This window comes from Miniopterus schreibersii, assembly GCF_964146895.1.
Source record: "Miniopterus schreibersii genome assembly, chromosome: 1".
NCBI classification, from domain to species: Eukaryota; Metazoa; Chordata; class Mammalia; order Chiroptera; family Miniopteridae; genus Miniopterus; species Miniopterus schreibersii.
In genome coordinates this window covers 194723043-194749837 of record NC_138101.1, presented here as the reverse complement: position 1 = coordinate 194749837, position 26795 = coordinate 194723043, and the positions used below count along the sequence as shown (strand labels likewise).

The 26795-nt window shown below is 51.6% G+C and overlaps 1 protein-coding gene across 1 annotated transcript; it reads right to left on the bottom strand.

Moving 5' to 3' along the window:
- Nucleotides 1-4501: 4501 nt before the first annotated feature.
- On the bottom strand, nt 4502-13863 carry CCDC197 (coiled-coil domain containing 197; the record flags this gene model as incomplete). Its single annotated transcript, XM_081127618.1, has 6 exons — nt 4502-4705; nt 7779-7898; nt 9111-9221; nt 10677-10867; nt 12426-12508; nt 13757-13863. The coding sequence occupies 6 exons, from the start codon at nt 13861-13863 to the stop codon at nt 4502-4504; spliced, it is 816 nt and encodes a 271-aa protein (XP_080983744.1).
- Nucleotides 13864-26795: the final 12932 nt, after the last annotated feature.

The following is a 26795-nucleotide window of genomic DNA, read 5'->3' as shown; positions in this document are numbered from 1 at the left end:
CCTGGAGAGTTAGGCACGGAGAGTCAGGGGCCAAGGAGTCGCAGCTCTGGGCCTCACACGTCCCCTTCCACAGTGCAGTTGGGGACCCCGGGCTCTCTGTCTCTGGATTCTGAACGCAGTGTCTCACGCAGTACTGAGTCGTGCAGAGAACCCAAGCAGCTGGCAGCCAGGGACAAGTGAGCTTGGGCACCCCAGGGCACAGAAACCTTGCAGCATCTTCTAAAGATGCCTAGTAAGAATGGGGGGCAAACCAGGGCCAGGAAGTTCAGGTTTGAGGACAGGTGAGACGTTCCTATGGCCTGGCCACATTGACAGCCTCAGAGCACAAGACTCCAAGTAACCTGGCCATTCCTGGCCAAGAGCAGGGCAGGCCAGGGCGTGGCCCCCGGATGAGGGGGTGGAAGGAAGGCTGGGCCACAGCAAGGAAGCCTCTTCCAGATGTTTCCTGTCATTCCTGTCTGGCCAACTTCCTTACCTGGAGAATGGAGCTCAGATTGGGACACCATGTTATGAGGCTAGAGACGAACGGAGGCCCATTCAGAGCGTGGAGCCACATTTTCCAAACCAGACTGCCAAGCTTAGAGAAAGGACAATATGCAGGGGCCAAGAATACAGCCTCTAGAGACCTGAAGACAGTTCTGTGAGTGAGGACTTGATAATTAGCTCTGTTCTTGGGGACACCAAAGGTTAGGGCCAGTGAGGTGCCAAGAAGAGTTGGTTTCCAATTCATTTTTCCAATTTTTGAATAAAGTATTTTTTCTGGTTATAACAGTTAAGCATGCTCATTAAAGAAACTTCGGAAAATATACAAAAGTATAAGGAGAAAATAAAAAATTAGGATCCCACACTCCAGAGCTAACCACTAATAACTAACCACTGTGGTTAACAGAGCTAACCATGGCTAACATGGCAGACAGAGTTCTTAGCCATTTCTCTACATCTCAGCATTCCTCGGGGACACAGTTCATGCCCATCAGGTAGACCGGGCTCCAAAGGCTGGTGATTCCTTGGTTGGAGCATGGACTTTGGTGTGCAGGTGTATCAGACAGCTATTGCTATAACGCTGCGTAACAAACAAGTTCAAACTTCACTGGCTTACAATGACAGTCATTTATTTCTGACTCAGGGCACTGTGGGTTGGCTGAGAACTGAATGATTTTGGTGGATTCATGCTTCAGGTGGGGTCCATATCTGCTTCATATGGTCTCATTCCTCTGCAACCAGGGGGCTTCCAGAGGCTCATGACTAAGCTCACGGCGACAAGCCCCACCTACAGTCATTAAGCCTCTGCTCCAGTCATAATCCACTACCATCCTATTAGCCCAGGTAAGTCACATGGGCCAACTCGAAGTCAAGAGGTGGAGATGCACACACTCTGCCCACCAGGAGCCTCTGGGATGAATGTGGATGCAGCTGCCGCCACAGGGGGGTGGAGACTAATGCTCCTCACTCCTCCCCAGGGCCAGGCTCCTCCCACTTAGCATCACTGCTTTAGTGTATTTCCCTCTTCTCTTTTACATCTCTAATTTTTACCCAGTTGGGTTTATAGTCTACTTTTTTGTTTTTTAGAGTAAGTTTTTAATGATTTGGAATCATTTCAGTTCACTTTGGTTCATGTCCCCAGCCCCCTTGTACTATATATTCCTTCATAAATAGTATCAACATGATAGAGCAGTGATTGTAAAGAAACTGAACTTGATTTATTTCAGTTAAACCAGCCTATGTAGATAATTGGATTTTTTTCATTTCTGCTTTTTAAAATTATTTTATTTTTCAATTAGAGTTGACATTCAATATTATTTTGTGTTAGTTTCAGGTGTGTAGCATAGTGGTTAGACATTTATATAATTTATGAAGTGATTCCCCACACCCACCCCGTAAACCTAGTACCCACCTAGCACTATACATAGTTATTAGATTATTAACTATATTCTCTATGCTGTACTTTACATCCCCATGGCTATTTTGTAACTACCAATTTTACTTCTTTATAGTCTACTTTTTAAAAATCCCTGCTTTTTCCACTTTGCTTTACATCCTACTTTTTCTTTATCTTAGATATTTTTGGACTTGTAATTTAATGGCTGCAGAATTATAAAATCACATAGTTTGGGCATCATTTATTAAACTCTTTCTCTGAGATATTTAGGCTGTTTCCAACTTGGCTACTATAAATAACAATGCGGTGGACATCTTTGTACAGCCACTTTGTTGCATCTGTAACAAACATTTCTTGCTTTTGTTTGCCCGGCTCCAGTCCCCACTTCCCTCTGGTAACAGTAGCTTGATTTCCCTTTGGAGAACCACACTTGACCCCTTCTTTCAGTCCATGAAGTTCATGTGGCACCCACCACTGGCTCCAGAGGAATGGCCTCTAGCCAGGAAAGATATTCCACCTCATTAAAACTCAAATAAAAATTTGACCCAGACATGGCCATCAGAGCATGGAATACCCCCTAGTTCCAGAGACTGGTTAGACTAGATTTGGTAGCCTAGGCCTGGCCAATCAAGGATTTGTTTAAAGGGCGCACAAGACCCAAGGTGATCCAATCAGAATGAACCCTGGGACTTGCAGGAACTTACTGGGGAGAGACATTCTCTTTTCTCCTCTGATTTCAATTTTAGAGGCGCAAGGTCAAGGTAGTTGACTGTCTTGTTTCTGCTGAGCCTGAGAATGAAGCCAACCTGTAGAGCCCAGAGCCCAGAGACAGAGACTGGATTCTGTCCACAATGAGCTCCTGATTAGGCTATGCCTGCAGCTAGAATCCTGGCCTTCCAATTTTAAAATCCAGTGCATTCTCTTTTTGGCTTAAGCCCAGTTGAGTTGGGGTTTTCTGCCATTTGGGAACCAAATAGCACTGGTTTTATTAACTTAAATTTCTTGACCTAGAATTACTGAGCCAAAGGACATAAACATTTTAAGCCTCTTGAGGCCTCTTATCAAATTGCTTTCCAGAGAGTCTATTATGCAAAGAGCATCACCGTGTTGGAGAGCCTAAATTACAAGCAGCAGTATATTAGCTTAAATATTTTAGATGGGCAGCAATTATGTGGTTTAATTTTATTTTTAGTAAGCTGAAATATTTTTCATGTTTATAGGCCATTTTTATTTGTTTTGTGATTTTCTGAATACAAACAATGGTGTCTTTTTTTTTTTTACTTTGTAAGAGTTTTTTAAAATATCAAAAATTGTTCCTTTTTCACATATCTCAACATTTCTCCCTAGTTTATTGTCTTTAAATATGTTTGATGTGTTCTGAGATTATTTTTAATTTTTTTGTGGTCAAATTATATTTAGGTGTCCCTTCTGTTGCTTTCATGCCTCCAAAGTCCTTCCTGACTGAAGACTAGGTGAACGACCAGGTTTTCTTCTTTCTGACATTCAGATGCCCGTGTTTCTCACCCTGTGTGTGGAGACCCATCTGCATCAGACCCACCTGGGAGCTTGTCAGATTGTAGATCGATGCCAGGCCACTGCCACACCAGGTGTCTGATCATCTGCTTCCCAAGGAGTGTGACAGAACATCCAAACTTGACCTACAAATGCACAGCAGGCTGATGGCAGGGGATAGAAGGACAACCAGCTCTCCACAGAGCCCCAGCAGGCAAAGTTACAAAGCCAGCGATCCATGCCCTGGACCCCTGGACCCCTGGATCCATGTCCAGCACCTTGCAGGGGGTTAGGCAGGTTAGGGGGAGTGGGGGCAGCCCTCCCAGAATGCCAGGTGCAGCCCCATCGTGCAGATGGGGAACTGGAGCCCTGGCAGGGGAGATGTGCTCCAGGTGGGTCAGACCCCAGCTTAGGCATTTAGGACTGGCCATGACTCTAAAGCAGCAGCTCTCAAAGTGTGGGCCCGGGACCAGCGTCATCATCATCATCATCACCTGGGATCTTGTTAGAGATGCAAATTCTAAGGCCTCGCCAGGCCAGACCTGCTGGGTCAGAAGCCCCTGGGGTGGGGCCACAGAGTGCGCTGTAACGAGCCTTCCTGATGAATGTTCTGGACGAAGAATCAGTGGCCTAGAGTGTACCCATGCTCCAGGGAGGCTAGTGGGATACTTCAGATCTCCTCGGAAAGTGGTTGGTGGGGAGAGAAAGAGAGCTGAGAGAGCATGAATGTGAGCAGGTCTCTGCAATGGGCTGAATGCTCATGCCCCCCCACCCCCCGATTCACATGTTGAATTCCTAACCCCCAGGGTAACTGTGGGGCCTTTGGGAGGTGAGCTGGAGGCAGCAGCCAGGTGGGAAGGCCCAGGCCGGAGATCAGCAACCAGGAGCCAGGGCTGCCGCCTCCAATCAGGACCCCCTCTCTCCCCCCTACGGTCCCAGGCAGACCTCACCTTGATCCTGCCAAGCCTCTGATATGGGGAACGGCACCCCCCACCCCAGCTGGCCCCAGGACCCGCCCACCCACTCGCGGACGCTGGTGGTGAGAAAAGGAGACCGAGGAGGCACGGAGATGGCCGTGATGCTGGCAGGGCCCATGTGGCCGCCGCTGGGTCAGCACAGGCTGGAGTACTCTGAAGCCTGGGTGCTGGGGGAGGGGGCCCTTGGGATGAAGTCTTGACTCCTTGGATATGTCCTGAAGGATCTTGGGTATCTTCTGAACCTCTGGTCACTGTGGCTGTCATCTGACCAGCACACTCTGGGTTCCATGAGCAGTGAGATAAACTTCACAGTCTCCATTTTGTCCAACATAAATTCCTGGGGGGAAAAATAAATCTCTGTCCTTAACGCCAATTCCCAGGGACCAAAGCGCAATCAAAATGTGCCTGCACCTCCTTTAGCTTCCACAAGGGCCCTAAAAAAGATGTAGTATCAGCGACAATCGGCGAATGGGCGAACCTAGGTTCAGAGAGGTTGACTTGCCTGAAGCTGCACAGCCCAGTGGGGGCAGAGCTGGGTGACTCAGAGTCTAGATCCTCGTGTGGCTTGTTGAATGTGGACGCCTGCCTCTTACCGCTGCTTCCTCTGTGCAGCACACCCTGACTGTCCTAGCCCCCTCTCGGGCAGGCATTCGTTTCTTGAGGACCAGGTGACCCTTTATCTCCCCCCACCGCCAACTCTTTACCTAGCACAGTGCTGAGCACCTGCAGGCGACTCGAAATCTAGGTTGAGTGATCATTACAGGAGACCTCTGGGACCCCCTGACATCACTGTGCAATTGTTTCCTTTTTCATGGAAAGAAGATGAAATTAATACACGGTGACTATTTGGACAAATGTACCCTTATTCAAAGTTGTATCATTCATATTGCAACCTGAAGGAGTTAAGCCCCAGGGGATGCCAATTATGTAGCCTTCAACGTGAACAGTGCCACAGAGTGGCCCTGATTCTATCTGTGACATTCTTGTGAGAAGTCCTTCTTGACTAGGACGGAGGCGTGCTCACTGTGGACTGCTGCTGCCGGACAGCAGGGCGGAGGAGGACTTGCCCCTTGGTGCTCCAGAGAAGCTAAGGATCCTGTTTGAATATCTCCACTGAACCTGCCTCAAGTGAGGAAAGCAAGTCATGGCCTAGGATGAAGCCAGTACCGAAGATGGCAGATGGGGAAGGGTGGAAAGGCCAGGTCCTTGGTGCCTGGAACCCGGCCACCCAACATCCTCTTGTGATGCAAGACATGCCTCTTAGAAGAGTCAAACAACCTCAGAAAGGAAGAGCAAGGTTGTAGAGCTCACTTTCTGATTTTAAAACTTACCACAAAGCTACGATAGTCAAGACAGCGTGGTACTGGCGTAAGCACAGACAAATGGATCCATAAAATAAAGAGTCCAGAAATAAGAGTTCACATTTAAGGCCAATTGATTTTTGGCAAGGGCAAGGAGACAATTCAATGGGGAAACAAGCCTTTTTCAGCAAATGGTATCATGACAACTAAATATCCTAATGCAAAAGAATGAAATTGGATCCCTGTTTTATATCACATACAAAAATTAACCAAAGATGGATCATAAACCTGAATATTAGAGCAAAAACTATAAGCTTCTTACAAAAAACTTAGGTATAACTTCATGACTTGGATTAGTTTGGCAATAGTTTTTTTAGATATAATGCCTGAAGCACAATAACCAAAGAAAAAATAGCTAAACTGGATTTCATAAAAATTAACAACTTTTGTGTTTCAAAGGATACTATCGACATGAAAAGAAAATCCATAGAATGAGAGAAAATATTTTCAAATCGTATATTGTATAAGGGTCTTGTATCCAAGATAGATCAAGAATCCTTACAACTCAACAATAAAGACAAATGATCCAATTTAAAAAGGGGCAAAGGATCTGGATAGACATTTCTCCGAAAAAGACATACAAATAGCCAATCAACACTTTATGAAAAGATGCTCAACATTATTAGTCATCAGGAAGATGCAAATCAAAAACCATAATGAGATACCACACTTCCCACCCACTAGGATGGCTAAATTATAAAAGACAGACAATACCAAGTGTTGACAAGGAAATGGGGAAATTGGAAGCCTCATGCAGTGATCACAGGATTGTAAAATTATGAAGCCACTTTGGAAAACAGTCTGGCAGTTTCTCAAAATGTTAAACATAGAGTTACCACATGACTCAAATTCCACTCCTAAGTATATACCCCAAATAATTGAAAAGATATGTCCACATAAAAACTTGTTCATGAATGTGCACAGCATCGTTATTCATAATAGTAAAAAAATGGAAACAACCCATATGTCCATCAGCTGATGAATAGATAAACAAAAATGTGGTATATCCGAACAATGCACTATTATTATGAATAATAATGAAGTAGTGATTCCTGCTTCTATACAGGTGAAACCTGATGACACCATGGGAAGGGAAAGAAGCCAGAGGCAAAATGTATTTTGGGGAGTGATGAAATGTTCAGGAATTAGATACCAGTGATGGTTGTGCAACTCTGTACTGAAAACACTGAAGTGTGCTCTTTAAAGGGTAAATGCTATGGTGTCTGAATTATATTACAACAAAACTATTATTAAAAATAAAAAAGATATGCTCTGTGGTCGGTGGAAGCCAGTCTGATCACATGTTCTCTGTTGTCCAGCATCAGCATTGTGAATGATGGGGGTTTGGTCCTAGTGGGGGCACTGAGAAGGGAAAGTTCCAGGACTTGACTGAGAGTCATCTTTTTTTTTTTAATCCTCACTTGAGGATATTTTTTCCATTTTTTCCATTGCTTTTCAGAGAGCGGGAGAGAGAGAGAGAAACATCAATGTGAGAGAGACACATCCATTGGTTGCCTCCTGCATGCACCGCAACCAGGGCTGGGGATCGAGCCTGCAACCGAGGTACATGCCCTTGGCTGGAATCACACCTGGAACCCTTCAGTCAACTGGCCGATGCTCTAACCACTGAGCCAAACTGGCTAGGGTGACTGAGAGTCTTAAATTTAAATTGAAAACCTTGTCCTTGGCCAGGTAGCTCAGCATCTTGGTGTGCGTGTTTGCGGGTGTGTCCATGTATGTTCATGTGTACTGTTAGGTGTGCAGAAGAGCACATGTGAATGTCTGTATGAGTGTGTACACTGTGTGTGTGTGAGATGATGCGTCAGGGTGGCGCTACACATAAGACCAGGCGGGGCAGGAGTTCCCTGACACCCACCTCCAACCCTGCACCTAATAGGTGCTCATGCCAAGTTTGCTGAGAGACTAATAGAGACCCTGAGACCTACTGCACCAGAAGGGGCTAGAAGGGGCCTAAATGCAAATGCTCCATGAGCCGAGGCCCAGAACAGGCTGAGGTTGCGGCCAGGCTGGGAGGCAGGGAGTCGTCACCTGAATCAGGCTGAGCTTGGAGAAGAGGCCCATGGTCTTCACGGGCACAACACAGTCAAAGGAGCAGCACTGCCGAGCCATGTTGTCGATGGCTGTTCGCACGTAGTTGAGCAGCTGGTTCTGCAAGAGGAGGAGGGAGAGGAGGAGGGGCAGGAGTGGGGGAGGTAGTGGCTCAGGCCCTCCCCCAGCATCCTCTGGCCCCCTGGCCCCAGCTCACTCAGGTCAGAGAAGCGTCCTGGAGCCAGGAGCCACCTTCCCGTCCCGGTCTGTGCTCCACTCCCAAAGGGGCTTTGATCAGCCCCTCTGCCCCTAGGTCTGAGGGTCCTCCTGCCTGAGATGTCTGTGCTCCACACTTGGGGCACCTGGGAAGGGGCCTGGAGGCACCCAGCGTGCTTCAGTCTGTGCAGCGCCTGAATGCTCTTTTTTAGGCCTCCAGGGTGGTGATCAGCTGCAGCAGAGCTTCCCACCTTAGAAAGACCCAGAAGGGGCTCTATATACTGTGGCCAGTCTACTCCCTCTCCAAGCTCCTTGGTCGGAGGTCAGCAGCCTACAGACCCCAACTTTCATATCTTTCAAATTAGGATCCCAAGAGCCTGAGAAGGTCCTACATTCACTGACCGCACCCTGCCAAGGGGGAGTGTGCCCAGAGCAGCCTGCGCCCCAGGTCTTGCTTCCTGTGCCCCCCAGCAGCCCCTGGGGCTGGAAGGACACAGTTCCCTGTCTGGTAGGTGAGGACTGGGTGAAAGGGTTGGTCAGGGGGGTAATTAGTTCATATTCCCAAGGCCAATAAGAAGCAGCTTGAGAGCTTAAGCGCAGAAATCCTAGCCCCTGGTCATGAACTTTGACCATGGCTTACTCTCCTGAGCATTGCTTTTCTCATCTGTGAAAGAGGTGTGGGTAAGAACCTAGCAATAGTTAGGCGTGCCTTTCTGGAGTAGGCCTTGTGCTAAACACTCCCTGGTAATGACCAAAAAGAAGAATTACTGAAGCTGGTGCGCAACAACAGCTCACTTAAATGTCATTATTTTGTTATTAATCACAAGCATGATAGAAGGACCGAGTAAGCGCCCAGCATATGCCAGGCCCTGGGACTGGGCCAGGGCATCTCAGCTCTGGTTCTCAGTGGAGCTGGGTCCTTAACTACCAGTGGCCTCAGTTTTCCCATCTTAGAGAAGCCCTTTGAGAGCTAACAGTCACCACGGAGAGCAAGTAGGTAAGTGGTGTGTGTGTGTGTGTGTGTGTGTGTGTGTGTGTGTGTGTGTGTGTTGAGGGGTGAGGAGACAGCAGCCCCCAGCCCCTGCTCCAGCCCCCGGGCCAGCAGATTGGACTCACATTATAGCTGCCTGTGTCTTTCCGGTAGGTGACATCATATTTCGACTGCCACTGCTGCTTCTGCCAGCTGTGACACCTCTTCTGCAGCTGACACAGCCGGATCTTGAGGTTCTGTGGTGAGAGGGGCTGGGTCACTTCGGTGCAGCAAGCCCACCCAGGTCCCGAGAAGCTCCCTTCCCAGGACAGTCTGAGTGATGATGGGATGGGAGGCGGGGACAATTCTGGGTGTTCCGGGCCATTCGGAGCACAGGAGATGCAGCAGAGGGCATGTCCAGGCTGGCTGGGCCCCCAGAGCCCCGTTTTCCTCATCATAACCAGAGCCACAGTCTGTGCCCTCCTGGCCTCAAGGGGCTACTGCGAAGACACAGGGGAGCAAGGCCGTGAGCGGCCTTCTGGGTGCAGGCCTGTGGCCACAGCACTGTGCTGGGCACAGTCCCACCTCCAGGCCCCATGGGTTGTGTTTGGAAGACACAGGACACACACGGTGTCCTCACTTCTCTGAGCCTAGTTTCCTCACCTCAAAAATGGAAAGAAGAGCATGGCTGGGACTAAGGTGTTAAATTTAAGAAGGAATCAAAAAACTCAGCAATTAAGATAAGTATTATTTTAATGCAATGTTTTTAAGAAGTCGAAGTTAATGCAAAAAAAGTCCATGATGAACAAAATGTTAAAATTTTAAATAAGGAAGGGAGCCGACCCTACACTAACACACTCACCTGCCCTCGGCTCAGCCCTTGGAATAGAAGCACTTACCTGGAGGTGCTGGGGGAGATTTAAATGAGATTAAGCATGTAAAATGCCTATCACGGTGCCCCCACCCATAAAGGGTCCCTGTTCCCCAAAGGAAAACAGGTACAAAACGGTGTAGGTTTTCAGCGCTGTCACTAGGGGGCAGAGACTGGCGGCAAACGTCACGCAATGGTCCTTTGCAAGAATCAGCCAGCCCATCAGCCTTCCTCTCCCTCTGGTGTCCCTTCCTCTCCCTGTCCCCAGGCTCCAGCTACTGATTGCACATTTTTCATGCCATGCCTTTGACGGGGCAGTTTCTTCTGCCTGGAATGCCCATCCTTCCTGGTGAAAGTTCTGTTTATAACAAGATTAACCAAAAAGGAAAGAGAGAGAGAGAGAACTTCTTGGGGGCACTTACTTTGAGACAGTGTGAGTTCAGTGTCCCTCAACAACCTAGCGGCTGAGTTGCATTGCCCCCATTTGACAGATGAAGAAACTGAGGCTCAGAGAGGGTACAGACTTGCCCAGGGTCATGCATCTAGTCAGAGGTTGAGCTGGAATTTGAACCCTGGTTTGTCTGAATCCAGAACTCATGGCTTTTCTACCACGAAGATCACTTTGTAAACATAACCTGAGCCTCAGGAGAAACCCCAAGTCAGCCAGCAGAAGGGGAGGGAAACAGATTCAGAGAAAGTCTTTGGAGTGACAGCCTCACCCAGAGCCTCTCAGCAGCCCATCTCTGCTCCAGGCCTTCCCCAGGGGTGCAGAGGGAAGGGGCCCCTATGACTCCAGTTCTCTGGGCCAAGGGGAATGGGCCAGGCTGCAGGCAGCTGTTACCGGGATAAGAGCTCTATGGATCTCTTCTAGAGACTCCAGGCTCTGGTGGACGACCTGGTTCATCTTGGAGAAGGCCTCAAGACGCTTCTGGATGTCCTGGCCGACTGTGAAGAGCTTCCCATAGTGCTCCACCATGGCCTCCACCACGGCCTCCTCCTGGGCCTCCTCTGGCTCCTCCCTTTCATTGGAGCCTATGGAGACAGTGCTATAGTGGGACAGGTGGGCAGGAGAGCTGGCCCTCGCTTGCCCCCTGCAGTGAGTGATGCTAATAAGGTAGACCGAGCTTGTGCTGTTGCCCCAGAACTCCAGCTGGAGCCCCAAAACTGAGGGGTGCCAGACAGTGCATGCAGGGCTCACTGTCAGACAGCAGCTGTCAGGCCCCATCACCTACCTCCCACCCCTTCGAACGAAGCATCAACATTGAAAGGCTGCCTAATGGGGTCTCAGATTTTGGATCCAGGCTGCCTGGGGAGGCAGGAGACTGCCCCCGAGGAGAAACTGCTGATTGTGGGAGCCTGAAAGAAGAGGACAGGAATTGTTGCCATCCTGAGTGACAGGGTCCCCAGCTCTGATAGTCACTCATTCTGGATGGGCTGAACAGGGTTAAGTTGCTGAATTAGGAAGGCCCCAGACCATGAAGCTACCAGAAGCAGCACTAGTGCTGGGTCTGCTTTAAGCCCCATGCTTGACCTGGAGCTCTACACCCTTCCTTGGCTTGGTGCTTAAGGCTCTTTGGTGCTGCTCAACCTTCCAGTCACATCTCCCAGCACCCCCTGCCAGGTTCTGGTGCTCCAACACACTGGAACTCACTATCCCCAAACCCACCATGCAGGGCCCTAACTCCAGCCTATGTTTGTGCTATATTCTCTGCCTGCAATGCCATTCCCCTTTGCAGGGCTCATTTGAGCCCCATGAGAGGCCACCTCCTCTGTGAAGCCTTCTCTGAGGACTTCCAGGGCTGAGTTCTTGGGGCTCCCAGAGCTCCACAGCACTTAGTGCGGTGGCTGTAAAGTCAGACCAGAGTCTGAGACCTGGACCCACCACTTCCTGGCTAGGTGATTTTGAACACGTTCCTTAACCTCTCTGAGCATGGATAACACAGTTCTCTGAAGCTCATAAGGCAGGGTAAAAAAGATTTACTAAAAAACTTAGTATAGAGTAAATATTTAATAAATGGTAATAGTTATTTTTATTATTGATGATGTTGAGGTGATAATATGATGACAATAAAAATACATGTTTGTCTCCCCTCTTCCCTTTCCTAACAAGTTTTCAGCACTTGTAACAGTGGACTTTGGTATAAACCATGATAGAACAAAACAAAATACAAAAACCCATTCAGATGTCTGTGTAATTTTAGTTGAAAATAGAAAAACACAAATCAAAGCCAAACAAAATACTAGTAATAGTAGCTCACATTTACAGGGTGCTAGATAAATGCCAGGCCCCATGCTTATAAAAGATGAGTTCATCTAATCCACATAACTATTGCTGTTCCCATTGTAAGATACAGAAACCAAGACCTTGAGAACCTGCCATATGCCACATGGTTGGTGCTGGCAGGCCTGGGGTTCCCCAGGCAGGCTGGCTCAGCATCTGTGCCCTTCCCAAACACAGTGCCATCGGCCTTTGTGGATCCCCATTCTGAGATGAGCTTGAGGCCCAGTGAGGCCACACACCATGCTCCACTCCTGAGTCTAGGAAGTGGCCACAGACAGGACAGGCTTTCTGAGGAAGCTACATACATACCCTTGGGGATTTTCTCAAGAACTTTAATCAAATAGTCTTCAAAAAGCTTGTGCCTCTCAACCTCTCTCTTCAGCTTCCTCTGCCTGTGGAGACATTGCAGGGATGGTGTGAGCCAGACGTGAGAATGTGGTTGGGAGGCTCTCAGATCGCGACCCCTTGCAAGACCACCCTCTGTGATGTCCTGCTCAGAGTTGTGCTAGCTGGCCACTACCCCATCAGTGGGCCACTCACTTCAGTCTCGCCAGCCCATTTTACTGCTGAGCAAACTGAGCCACAAAGAGGTGCCTGTGGTCAGGCTGTGAGGTAGGGGCCCCAGGGAGAGTGAAACTGGCTTATTCTGGCGCAGGGGTCTACAGTCCCTCGCCTGGAGGCCGAGCAGGTGCTGGGTGGCTTAAGCCCCTATTAGCTGGTGACCTGGAAGGTGTTGCAGCTCTCTGTGCCCATCTGTGGTGGGGTAATGAGATACCCTCCCTCACACCTGGCCGGGACTACGCCTGGGGAACCTAGCACCTCAGTCTGAGGTCAGGGGTCCCCGCAGCCCTTAGAAGGGAGACGGCCACATGCTGTTGCCCAGCCATGTATGACTCTCAGGAGATCCCTAAGTAAGATGAGTCTCCAATAGGTGCCACTCTGGGCCTAGTCAAGGTCAGCAGTCAAGGGCAGAGGGCAGAGTAGGCCTGCCCCGGACAGCAGGCTGAGCTGACTGGGTAGGCATCTCTGAGTGACTGCAGAGTGACCCAGGGAAAGCTACTCTGCCTCTTGGGCCTCACTTTCTCATCTACACAGTCCTGAAAAATGCAGGAAAAAATAGTCTTTTCTTATGAATACTACATGGGGCCCTATGAGCCACAGTGCTAAACCTTATTGAGGAAGGAAGCCCTTATCGAATCTTATGGAAGGGTTGGGCCTTTTTTCCTTAAACATTGCTCAGGCACATCCATTTACATCTAATTCGGGCATCTGTGGGCAGCCAGAAATTGAAGGGCCGCCTGGGGGGCGAGGACCCAGGGTCTCCACTCAGAGCCAGGTGACAACCTTACAGGTTGACTTTAGGGGGCTGGGCTGACAGGTGCACAGGGGTGACCACCCACAGCCCTGCCTTCGTGATGGGAGACCCTGCCTACGGAGGGCTGGGACTGGCCCAGGGTCTGAGGTCAAGGGACAGGAACCAACTCCCCACCCCCCTCACCAACCCTCCCAATTTACTTCCAGGTGCCACTCTCCTTCTTGCCCATTTCCTGGCCTGGCATTTTAGCTCAGTCCCAGCCACTCAGCCCCCTGCAGGTGGCACAGGGAATGAGGCAGGGGGCCCAGAAGGGAACAACTCGTACTTGGCCTGGAGCTGGCAGAGTTCCTGTAACAGCACCTGCCGGTATCTGTCTTTGTCGCCAGTACTGCTCAGACCAGACCCCTGATGTGTGTCCATGGCCACTGGCATTGCCCCTCACCATTCCAGGCCTCTTTGGAGGACAAGGACCATGGGGACTGGGCAGAAAGAAGACTGATGGTGACAGCAACAATCGGGGCAGCAGCTTTGGTTTTCTGACACTCCCGACAGTCCTTGGAGGTCAGGGTCCACTCTCACTTCATAGAAAAGGAAACAGGTTCAGAGGGGTCCAGTGACCAGCTCAGGGACCTACAACAGGACTGGATTTGGACTCGGGATTCATTAAATCCGAAGCCTGAGGTCTTTGAGCTGCACCTTAGCTCTGGAGGAGCCAGATGTGCCATTCTATAGCAGCGTTATGGCTCTGCCACCCCATAACTGGGACCACCCCATCGCCACTGAGTCCTGAGAGCTGGGAAGCCCTTATCGAATCTTGGAAGATGCCTGGGACTTCCAACAGGGGCTGGTTTCCATGGCTTTCCATCTGCCTCTCCATCCTCAAGAATCAAGGTCCTTAGAGAGGACACTCCGTTGGCTGAGCCTGGGTCATGTGCCCACCCCTTGGTGTGACTGACAGTCACATCACAGAGTCCTAGGGACAGCGCTGGGGCCTGGTTCAGAAGCTGCCCACATAGGGAGAAAGCATCTTTGTCGCCTATCTGTACCCACCCATCCCTCCACCCATTTATGCATTAAACCAACGTCACAGACTCTGAGCATACACAGAGCTTATCGAGCCAGAGTGGGGTCCGAGACAGACACTGAGTAAGCTCATGGTCAAGCTTGGAAGGTGGTCTGGTTACCATGTAGTTTTGACCCAGCCTTGCCAAGAGTTTCTGCACGGCTCGCCTAAGTCTGATTCCCAGTTATGACCAAGAGAAGACAGTGTCCCTGAGGGTGTCACTCATTGACCACCTCCTGGGCAGCCCCAGCACGGGGAGGAGCGGGGAGAGAAGGTGGGGGGCTGCATGCTCAGCTTTTCCAGCCCCGAGCGTCAGGCAGACGCACACGAGCGCAGGGAGGAGGAAGGGCCTAGCTGACTCACTCACGCTCCAGGAGCACAAAGCCACACCTGGGCCGTGACATCACAATGCTGGCCCTGTCCTTGTGACTTATCTATTGCAGGATCCACCTGTGGGTGGGGGGCCAGATTCTCCGTGGCTCTGTGGCTCTCCTCACCCCCATCTCCCTGGTTCAGTTCCCAAGGAGAACGGGGAGAGGAGCATCGGTGACCTTAGGGAAGACTTGGGCTAGTTCTGTCTTTCTCTCAAGCTTGGCCACCTGTAGGTAAAGTGGAGTCATTCTTGATGCCCCCACTTTGTGGGCTGCCCACATTCCCCTGGCCTGGCCTGGGATGTTCCCTTTTACTGCCTTCTACCTGATTTCAGGTGGTGGCAGCTGGGGCACTTACCTAGCTGGGGTACTCAGCAACCCATGAAAGCTCAGCCCCACCCACAGCTTAAGACCATGCCTGGCCCAGGGACAGGGAGTGGGCCAGCTAAAGAAGCCTTCAGGACCTAGGCCTGGGACCTGGTTCTGCCTTTTGGATCAAAGGCTGGGACTGGGCTGGGGCTGGGGCAAGGGCAAGGCGAGGGATTGGGCTCGTTGGGATTCTGGGATGGGCTGGCTTCTCCTTCTACTCCTCAGCAGCTCCCTCCATGACCCCTCATCAGAAGGCAGTGGATCCTGCCAGCCCAGGAGGCACTGAGCAAGTCCCAGGGGAGCGGTCTCTGTTGACCCTCCATGGTTCTGGAGCCCATCAAATGTTTGTTGAGCACCAACTGAGAAATGAAGGCGAATGGGCCTGGTTCCGGCTTTGGGTCCAGACGAGATAGGGAATGCTGGTGCCGAGGAGAGAGCCCAGGGTCTAGGGCTGCCCAGAAGGTCGGAGCCAGCCTGGGGTGGGGAGAAGCATTGGAGTTGACAGTGTCTGAAGTGGTTCTTGGGAATAAGAATGAATAAAGAAGTAAGGTAGGAAGGGCATTCCTGGTAGAAGGCACAGCAGGGACAAAGGTTCAGAGGCACAAAGTGGCCTGCGTGGCCTGTAAGAACTGTATGTAGGCAGATCCTTAAAAACAGAAGATGAAAGAGTGGGAGTGGTTTGGGGTGAGAGTGGAGAAGCTGTCAGCAGGAGCCATAGTATATGGGCCAGGCTCTCTGGTTGCCTGCAACAGAAACCCACCAGGCTACGCGGGCAAAGAGGGCATCCATGGAAGGCTGTGAGGGAGGGCACAGAATCAGAAGGAAAGCTAAAGACCCAGGCTAGGCGAGGACAGGGGCCCAGGACACCCCTAGAGATTCAGGCAGCAGGAATTCAGGGGCTACCCCCCAAATGAACCCTCCCCAACCACTTTCCATCGGCCTCTCCATCCTCAGGTTTCTTAGAGACGTCGCCTAGTTGGCTGAGCCTGGGTCACGTGCCCGCCCCTTGGTTTGACTGTCAGTCATATCATAGGAGGCTGTCACACCACATTGGGGGCTGCAGGTTTCCCAGGGCAAATCCCTACTCGGAGAAGGAGAAATGGATGCTGAGCTCTCCACAGGGAGGCCCAGATAAGCCAGGCCAGGGACTTCGGGCTTTATCCTGAAGGCAACAGCAGCTGATGGGTTTCTGCTGAGGGCGTGGTGGTCAGGCTGACATTTTGGAGGTGTTCTTGCTCAGAGTGGACAAGAGGCAGCGAGGCCCGCCCTGGTAGTCGCTAACCTTTGTTGACACAGTTCCAAGCACTTTCCCAGGGGTTAACTTAATATGCCACACCCACGAGGTAGAGCCGTCACTTCACAGGTGGGAAACTGAGGCCCCCAGAGGTTTAGTAACTTACCCAAGGTCTCACTGCTGGGAAATTGCTGAGCTGAGATGTTAACCCAGGAAACCGGGACTACAGAACCATCTGGGAGGTTGAGTTGCTGGGACTTGGATACAGACCCAGTGAGGGTCCTACAGGGTGTGACAGTGGGAGGCAGCTCGTGGGGAGACTTCCAGCAGCTCAGGCCCTAAACCACTTGACCCAGTACAGCCACGGGCAGAGGGAGAGGTGTAGGGATGGTGGAATGATTGCTTCCCAGTGAGGGTTTTATCTTTGGCCTGAAGTGTCCTGTCCAGTGTCCAGAGAGCATGAGGACAAGGCTGGGAGAGAGACTGTGGCTGCTCCTGCGAGATTTTCCCTGTCAGGCCATAAGGAACGACTGTCCTCATTGCCAGTGATTGACACCTATCATGGATTTACCCTGCCTGGCCCTTTGCCTAAAGTCTCTCACTTACTTCTCAAAACAATCTTCAAGGTGGTGGCAGCACTGCTCCATTTTGCAGATGAGAAAACTGAGGATCCAGGAGGCGAAGTAACTTGCCAAGGACACGTGGCTAATAATCGGTTCCAGGGCTGGCCCAGTGCAACATAAAAATGCTCGACTCCCATTCAGAAAATTAAGACTTTCATGTCGGCAACAGCAGAACATAAAACCAAACACGGCTGTCCTGAGCACAGCTCCCCGCACCTGCACCTGCTCTGTGCTGGGATCTGAACCCAGGTCTGCAGACTCCAGAATCTGTTCTTTACCTCCACCCCACTCGCTCCCTAACCTGCTACAGGCCTCAGAGCCCTCTTCACTGCTCTGGTTCCTCCTCTCCCCCGCCACACCCTTGCCCAGCAAATTGCAGATCCCACCCTCCCCGATTAGGGGAAGAATCAGGGGCTTACATTGGGGCTGAAAGGAGCTTTAAAAGAGAGGAGACCAAGGCTGAGAGAGGTGGGAACTGCCAAGGTTACACAGCTGGTGAGGGGCCCAGGTCTCGGACCTCCCAGCCGGCCTCTGTTCCCTGGGCTTTGTGAGAGAGACCCAAGGCGAGGCTGCCTATTGCAGACAGCTGGGAACCTTGGGAGCTGGGATCCCGCTTCAAGGGCAGAGCCACAATTAAATGGCAATAGAATCTCCACGGCCCCTTTTAAAGCTTTAACAAGGACTCCTGGGGCTGGAATTTGACCCCAGAGCTTGAGTCTCACGGCACAGCAGAAGGATGGGCCAGATCGGGCCTCCAGCCCAGAATTCCAACCCCGGCTGCCCTGCAGCCCCAAGTGCCCCCACTGAGGACATGGCGAGCCTTCCCCAGCAGTAAATGATGCTGAAGGTGCAGAGTGAATCTGTGGAGCTAAGCAAGACTGCCAGCTGTGTGACCTTAGGGAAAGTACAGATCCTCTCTGGGCCTCAGTTTCCTAAAATACAAAGTGGAGATAAATGCACCTAGGATTAAATGAGATAATCCACATGGAACATTTAGCATCTCGTTTTTTAAAATTAACGTATGTGTTCGTGTGTCTGTGTATGTGTGTGTGTGTGTGTGTGTGCCAGTGCATGTGTGTGCAGAAGAAAGTCTAGAAAGGTGGGAAAAAACTTTGCAGCCTTATCTTAGAGGCAAGGATGAGGGGAATTTGCTGGAAATTTGCTAAGACCTGACACTGCTTAGATCCCCTCAGCCCTCCCTCGAGATAGACTCTCAGAGACCTATCCCTTCCTCTCCCTCCCAGCCTGGGTACTGGAGGAGGCAAGTCCCAGGGCCCAGGAAGCTCTGCTGTGGCTGCTGCTCCTATGAGACCCCCAGCCTGGCTTTTACACCCTCATCACTATTCTGCACCAGAGAAGGTCTCAGCAAAACTCACTGGTTCTGCTTCCAAAATCGCTCAAATCCATCCACTGGCTCGCCCTGGTCCAAACCCCTATCTCTGCAGCGTGGACCAGTGCAGCACCCTTCCCTGCTGGTCACCCAGCTTCTCTGTCCCCTGCATGCCATTCTCCACCCAGTAGCCAGAGAGAGTTCTCCTTAAAGAACAAACCCAATCTCCCCATTTCCCTGCCTAAAACCAGTGTTATGCAGGTAAATCATTAACCATGTTGCTGCCCAGAGGACAAAGCCATGATTTGTGGTGCTTGCCACTTTCCATGGTGTAAATGCTCCCACCATGGTTGATTTCAAGCTACTAATAGTTAACAACCTACTTGCAAAAGGCCTGAAGATTTAAGAGATGGTTTTCAGGGGCTGGTATGAGTTGTTTGTAGCACAAAGCTGTTTGAAATCCTCCAATAATTACAAATGAAGGTCAAACCCTGGCTGACCAGGCCCTGAATGATCTGGCCCCCACCTTGGCCATTCCTCCCACGCTGGTATTCCCCTGCCCTACCCTAGGGCCTCTGCCCAGAGCACTGTTCTCCCAGCTCTTCATAATGTTCTCTAAGCTCTCTCATTCTTCAGGTCTCAGCTCAGATGCTACCACCTCAGAGTGGCCTACCCTGACCATCCCAAATCTCCCTGGCTCCAGCTTACTCTTGGTTTCACCTGTCCTTGTCGAGTTCTGTATTAGCACTCATTACTCCAGATTATCTCATTCCTACTGGAATGTGATCACCATGAGGGTGACAACTGGGACTAAATGGTCTCTGCTGGACGCACAGCAAGCGCTCAACAGATGTATGGGTGTAAGCAGAGCTTTGGAGATATACAGCTTTGGGTCTGCGTCATTGCTCCCCCACTAACCATCTGCATAACCATCAAAGAGTCAATCTCTCTGAGCCTCAGTTTCCTCATCTGTAAGCTGGGACAATAGTGCCCATGTGATCGAGCTGTGAGGACCTAAAGAGGACATAGATAAGGTGCTCAGTACAGTGTCTGGTATTATTAGGGCCTCAGAAAATGAGAACTTGCATATATTCAGCAACAGGGAGCTCATTCCCTCCCAAGATAGCCATGTTCACCACTGGGTCACGGCTAGAACATCTGCCCTTCCTTATGTACAGTCCAAATATGTCTTCTTGTGGTATCCCTCCTTTAGGCCTAGTTCAACTGCTTCTCCACAGAGTCTCTTGCTATTGTAACTACTCATTAATGTTAGATTGATAAGAGTCGTATTTCAGCGTAGCAGGGATACTAGAGGCAGATATGACCTCCCTCAGCATCTCCTCCCCAGTCATGAACTGCCTGGCCTTGGGCGAGTTCCTCACTGAGCCTCATTTCCTCTCTGTGAAATGGGGTTAACAATACCTACCTTGTAGGTAGTTGTGGGATTAAATGAGCTGATATTTACACATACACTTAGCACCTGGCACATAGTAAGTGCTCAAAAAAAAAAAAGAAGCTGCTGTTAATCCTATTATTCTGCCTGGTGAGATCCACTCCCAGATCCAACCTTTGAGCCATTTTTGGGTCCCCAGTTGTTGCTATTTAAGGCCACGCCCTGTCTTGAACACTCTAGCCAAGCTGGAAAAAGGGCCAGTTCTGTCTGGATCGCCCACTCCACCTTCACCCCCAGCTGTAAGAGGGTGACTCAGCACTTTCTAAAGTCTTGGGGGCGGGGGGCAGGCGAAATTACCTGACCCTGGGTGGTCACTCCATCCACTGAGCTTGATGGGTGAGGCCCTCAACCCTTGGGACATGAGCCGCCCGAGCAGGGGCTGAGTTCCCAGCCAGGATGACTTTTGCCAGCTCCCTGGGTGGCCTAGACCCAGTCCTCTCTTTATTATCTTTTTTTTTTTAGGGAGTCCTGATGTTCTTAAAAATGCTGGCGGTGGTGGGCGCATGCAGCTGAGGAGACCAGCAGAAGCAGCAGTGAGAAAAGCAGAGAGCCAGGAGGGCATGGTGTCCTGCGAGCAGAAAGAGGGAGTGGGGGGACCAATTCCTAACCCAGCCCCAAGGCCCCTGCTGGGCCTGTGACTGTGGGCAGCATTCACACCTGGGATTATGTCACCTCTCATGGCCAAAGGGATTCTGCAGATGTAATGAAGGTTCCATGTCAGTGGACTGTGAGACAGGGTGACCTCTCGAGTGGGTCTGACCTACTCCCATGACACCTGGAGTCAGAGCATCTTCTCTGGCTGGTAGCAGAACAAGTCCGAGAGATTCGTGTGTGAGAGGGATCCAGGTGAGGGAGGCTGGGATGCAGGGCTCGTGAGGCAAAGACCCCAGAGGCCTCCAAGAATGGTCTCCAGCCAATAGCAAAGAATCAGGGACCACCTTCCTGCGGCTGCAAGAAGCTGACCTCCGCCAACAACCTGAACCAGCCTGGAAGCGGCTCCTTCCCCCGAGGCTCCAGATAAGAGCCGGGCCTTGATCTCAGGTCCCCCACCCTGACCACTCGGTGCACACCCCAGGCTTCCACCTGCCAGCACCTGCTTGTCTCGCCCGGGCCCCCTTGGCCACAGGAGAGGCCACAAGGGTCAGAGAATAACACCATCCCAAGAGCAGCCCTCAACCACCGACGTCCCTGCAGGGTTAGGCCCCAGCTGCCCGCGGTGGCAGCTCCTGAGAACACAACTTGTTAGCTGACTTCCCTCTTCCGTCTCACTTCCCTTCCCCTCTGCCACCTATGGCAGGATCGCTCCCCAAATCCACAGTGTGCGCTCTGGGCCTTGTCTCGGGGTCTGCTCCTGGGCCAAGAACTCAAACCAAGAATCGCTGCCTTATTACTTTGGGGCTTCCAGGAGGTCCCTGCTCCTGGGGCCTCCTCTAGGACCCTCCAGAGTGCTGTCGTTTCCCGGCAAGAGGGACTTCTTCCTGAGAACAGAGCTGGGCGACATTCCCCTGCTGGCCTGAAGTTAGAAGTGGCCAGGTGACAAAGTGCTGGCCAGGATGACATGAGCGTAACATCTACCGCTTCCAAGCCTGGCCCACAGAAATTCTCCATGTGTCCCATCCACGCTGCTTCCTCTCCCACCACAATGTAGATGAACACAGTGACCTCGGAAGTCACATAATTTTAAGATGACAGAACCCCCCATGGAAGGAGCCTGGGTCCCTGAATCCTTGTTGTGGGGAGAGCCATTGGCCAATGAAGACTACAGCCTGTGTGTAGATTTTCAAGAGAGAGAAATAAACCAGTGTTTGAGCCACTGTTGTTTTGAGATTTGTTACAGCAGCAAATCTTTACTAATTCAGAGGACGAGAGGCTGGGCCTCTGAGGTGGGCAGAACCCAGCCCAGTCGCGACCCTGTTACTTAGTGTCTGAGTCCATGAGCAGGTCATTAGTTAATCTCACTGTAGGCCACCCTACAGGAATGACTGTCCCTGTTTCATGGGTGGGAAAGTGAGGCCCAGAGTCAAACGGCTAGGAGGTGACAGAAAGGGAGTTCAATCTGACTCCAAACCCAGTTTGTAGTTCTCAGCAGGCTCCAGGTCCTTCTAAGCCCTCTCTCTCCAAATGTCGTTGTCAGCTGTCAACCCCCTCAGGGCTCTGCTCTGACCTCAGAGTTGATGCTGAGAATTCTGCCACATCCCTGCCCATAGCCAGGCCTCTTTATGAGAGCAGGGACCTGGCATGCCTCTCTCCACAACCCTGGGGGCATTTTAGGGGCTGATGCCAGGCATCTGGGGAGATGTCTCAGTCAATCTCATCTCATCTTTGGGCTGTGTTCCTGTCCCCAGGAAAGCCCCCCACTGCCCCAACATGAGAAAGAAGCAGCCCCTAGCTTCATCTCCGTGTGACACGTTGTAGCGGCCTCAAACCCACAGAATCCTCTAGTCAGGGGTGGCTGGAAGTGTCCCATGATCTGAGGGACACATTAGCACACCATTCCAGGGCCCTACAAAGGGATTACCAGATTTAGAAAGAAAAACATAGGATGCCCAGGGGGACACAGACACCTTGCCTGCCCAACAGGCAAGAGACTTCCTGGGTCAGAAACCAGGCCACTGGGCACTTCAGCCCTGAGATTATCTTCAGGCTCCAATAGTCCCTCTCTGGGACATGCCGACCAACAGATACCTGATCCCCGGGCCAGGCATTGCTGCTAATTATAGGCCCAGGAGGGCCAGCGGGCCAGCCAAGCAGGGCCATAAAATAGGCCCAGCAACAACAAGAAAAGTCAGCTCTCATCCCAGGAGCCCAGGGGCTGGCAGTGCCTGTCACTGCAGGGCACCCACCCCAAGAGTACAGCCCTGGCTGTTGGCAGGCCCTGGTGTGTCCAGGTCACACGCTCTGCCAGGCCAGGCCAGGCCAGGAGCTATGACAGTGCAGTTTGGAGCTGGTGCTGGTCAGCTTCGATGGCACCAGAAAGTTTGGGAAATATGGAAGGAAAGGAAAGGATAGGGAGAGGGAAAGAAAATTTAAAATCGAACAGATCAAACTTGGAAATAGATCTTACAGGCCTCCTCCTGTCTCCTTAGCTGTGAAACGAAGATGCCACATCCACCCCTCCGGAGGATGTGAGAGAGCACATGCCCCCACCTTCCTCACCCTGGGTAACCTCGGGCCAGGAGTCCCCAACAGCCTCCTCATGGCATGTACAAGACCACGTGTGTGCATGTGGAGAGTCCATGAGCACAAAGATCAGCAGCAAACACATACGGTAACTGAGTTCTGCCCTCCAGCCCATGACCTGTGGTGGGAGGTTGAACACCAGGATTCAGAGACTCTTCCAAAATCATTGTTGTCCCATTTTTTATTTCTGGCTTTGAAAGTATTTAGGTAGGTTTGGTTTGAATTCCATCTATTTACAATTAGTTTTTAATCTCTGAGAAGAAAGATATGTGGTACAGCATTGTATGCTCAGTCTGGTTTCGGAGGCACTCCGCGTTCGGAGGGGCCTATATTCTTTACAGCTCCACAGTGCAGCCCCTTCCTTCTTCTCTCAGGGCTCCAGGCAGGAAAAAGATTTGCATAGAACTTTTCAGAAGGGCCAAGGCCGGCACCCTGGTGGCTAGCCCTAAGTTCTTTGTAATGTGTCAGGTGCCTCTCACCCCACATGAGCACCAAAAAAGAAACAGAGACCTCATTAGAAAACAAGAGACTTCAACAATTAATATTTTTATAAGACTTGTTCATTTGTGGATTACATTCATCTCTTTTCCTGACTTAAAGAACGTAAGGCATGTGTGTGCACGGTGCATGTGATCCAAGCATAGTGGGTGCACATGCGCCTGTGTGTGTGTGTGTGTGGGTGGGTGTGGGTGTGTGGGTGTGTGGGTGTGTGGGTGGCTGTGCCTGCCTGAATGCACCAGCTTCCAGCAGGGGGCCTGGCCCTAGCAGGGCTGAGACCCACCAGGGCCCCAACTTTCCTGCTTAATGGAGAAACTTCCCCCTTCATGGTGACCACCGAGGCTGTTCCCTCTGCTTTGCTCAAACCATGGCTACTTTTCCTTCTGCCGGTGACCTTCAGGGCTGGTTTACAAGCCCCGTTGAATGAGCCATTCCTGTAACAGTCACAAGGCACTTGAAATCCAAACACCTGGCTCTCCTGACAGCAGCTATTCCCAAAATCCACAGCCACCCTCAGGGATGGAAGGAGAGCCTGCCCTACCCCTCCTCCGCTCAGTGCAGATCTCCTCCCCACAGGCCCTCCTGCCGGGCTTTCTCCACCATGGCACCGTGGGCATTTAGACCGTTAATTCTATGTTGCGGGGGGGCTGTGCATCATAGGATATTTAGAAGCATCCTTGGCCTCTGTCCACCAGATGCCAGTAGCACCACCCCGCCCTCAGTTGTAGCACCAAAAAATGTCTCCAAGAATTGTCTTCTAGGAGGGAAATTGTTCTCAGTTAAGAACCATTGTTTCCAACTAGCCACCATCACCTCCATCTCCACCAGGATGTTTAAGGTAACAGCTCTACCATTTGTAAGTCTTCATTCTAATATAGATGTGTATAATGTATATTAATCATTGCAGCCTTCCTATGAGACATGGTCACTGTCATTTCCCCCATATTGTAGATTAGGAAGCCAAGGCTCAGAGAGGTTAAGTAACTTGCTCAAGGTCATACAGCTATCAAGTGATGTAGTTGGCAGATGACTCCAGTCTAGGCTCTTAGCCACTGGGCTCTACAGGGACATCTGGGGCAGTCACCTTACCAGCAAGTCTGTGCTGGGAGTGACCCCAACTTGAACTCTTGGAATGGGAACAAGGGGGCACAATGACATTGACACTCAGATTGTCTGTGCCTGTAGTCTGGAGCTGTTCACCATGGCTTGTGGTCTACTGCAAACCCAACCTCCCCACACCCAAAGCCTTTGTGGGAGTCTCCAGGAATAGCAGGCATCTTAATTGTGGAAGTCCAGCCTGTCTTCTGGGCCCGATCTCTCTGCTGTGGTGGGGTTCCTGCCAAACGCCCCAACACCTTGAGATTTAGAGTGCACAGCACGAAGTGATGACCAACCACTAGGATCACACTGTAAGCTTGGGCAGGAGCTGTGGAAGGGCCTTGGTTCCTCCACAGGATGGGGACACCTCCCTCACAGGATGGCTGTGCACGTGCCTGGGTCCCAGGAGGGGCTGGTAAACCGGGGCATCTGTCCATCCCTTCCCATCCCCGGATGTCAGGATCCCTGATCTACCCCCTGTGTGCCCAGCGCTGCCTCATGAGCCTTAGAACCCTGGCCCTCTCTGCCAGAACAGGCCTGGGACCTTGCCAGGAGTGTCAGGCCTGGCTGACACGTCTGCAATGTCACACCACCGACTGCTTTGGATTCTCTGAGAAGCGAGGCAGAGCTGAAAGCTGAAGCCTGAGAGAAGCCAGACACCCTTCAGCTGGCAGCTGCCACACAGGTGCCAAATGGGTGACAGCTGAGTATCTGGAGCAGCAACTTCGCTCTCTGTGAGCTCTGTCTCCAGTGTGGCTGGGCCAGGGCCTGCGGTCCCGGGGCCTCTGCCTTATTCTCTCCACTGCCTTTATGGAGGGAGCCGCATGCAACCTGGCCCCTGCTCTGGGGCGAGCAGCCAGCCAGGATCTGCTGCTTCCAGAAGGATGTGCAGTGTCCCTGTGGCCAGTGGCTAATCCCCGGGAAGAGTGTGGGCCTGCTACAGGCCCATCTTGTGTGGGAGAGGATTTTCCCTGGCTCTGCTTTCAACATGTTTATGTTCATGCAAAACCTGCTCCCAGCAGCTAACTCGGGCATGTGGAGGTTCAATTTTGTTCCTGAGTTCCTAGGGGTCACTCAGGCACGGTGAGATCAAGCCACAGAGGGGTCAAGTGACCTAGCCAGGCCACAGAGTCAGCAGCTTCCAGGTCGGATCAGCTCAAGGCCACTGGACGCCCCACCTGACCCACAAGAGATGCCTCCTCCACTCCATGGCCCCTGCAGGTGGCAGATAGGGAGGAAGTAGGCCCATGGATGTGCGTTTCCCGGGTGGACTGGGCCCTGGGTGGACTGTTTGAGCTCTGGGACCTCATTTAAATTCCCTAACAGTCTTGGGGGAGAGGAGTCGTCACTCCTTCATCTCAGAAGATGAAACTGAGACTCAGGAAGGTCAGGGCTGTGGCCAGGGTCTGCAGCAGGCAGGGGATGAGCTGGGATTATCTGAGAGCAGTGCTGCTGCTGGGAGCAGGATGAGGTGGTGCTAACTGCGATGGCACGTGGGTGGCATCTCCAAGCAAGGAAGATGTTGTCTGCACAGGGTTGGCCAAGCATGCCCAGCATGTCCCCACCAGGCCCAGGACACCTCCAGGGGCAAGACACTCCTTGGAGAAAGTCAGAGCTCACAGTCAGAGCCCACAGACAGATAGGGCTGGGGCCACGGGTTTCTGCTGTAGATGGCTCCTTAGCCAGGGGCTGTGGCCCTGGAGGGGAGCAGCGAGGATCGCACTCTGCGCCTGCGGTGGGATAACTCAGCGCTGCCCGTGGGGGGTGGTTGGAGATTCCCAGGAGGGAGAGCGGCATTTAGAGCACGAGACTATGATGTTGGCTGAGCTCGGTCATGCCCTTCTGTCCTGCTGCTTCGTCCTGGCCACTGTTGCCTGAGGGGTCAGTCATGGCCCAGGAAGGCCCTGGCTGGCCAGCTGCAAAGGGCCTAATGTCTCACGATGGAATTTGCACCTTGGATCTGCTAATGTTGATGAAAACCCTGATAAGATCTTCTGTTCCTCCCTTTACATGCCTGTGGGGTGTTGGGGAGAACGGGCCAGGATCAGGCAGCCCTCCGCCAGTCCCCAGGGGCCCTGCTGGTGGTGTCGCCTCACCCCACTCTAGGGTGTCACAGGGCATGAGACTGACCTGCGCTCCTCCCAC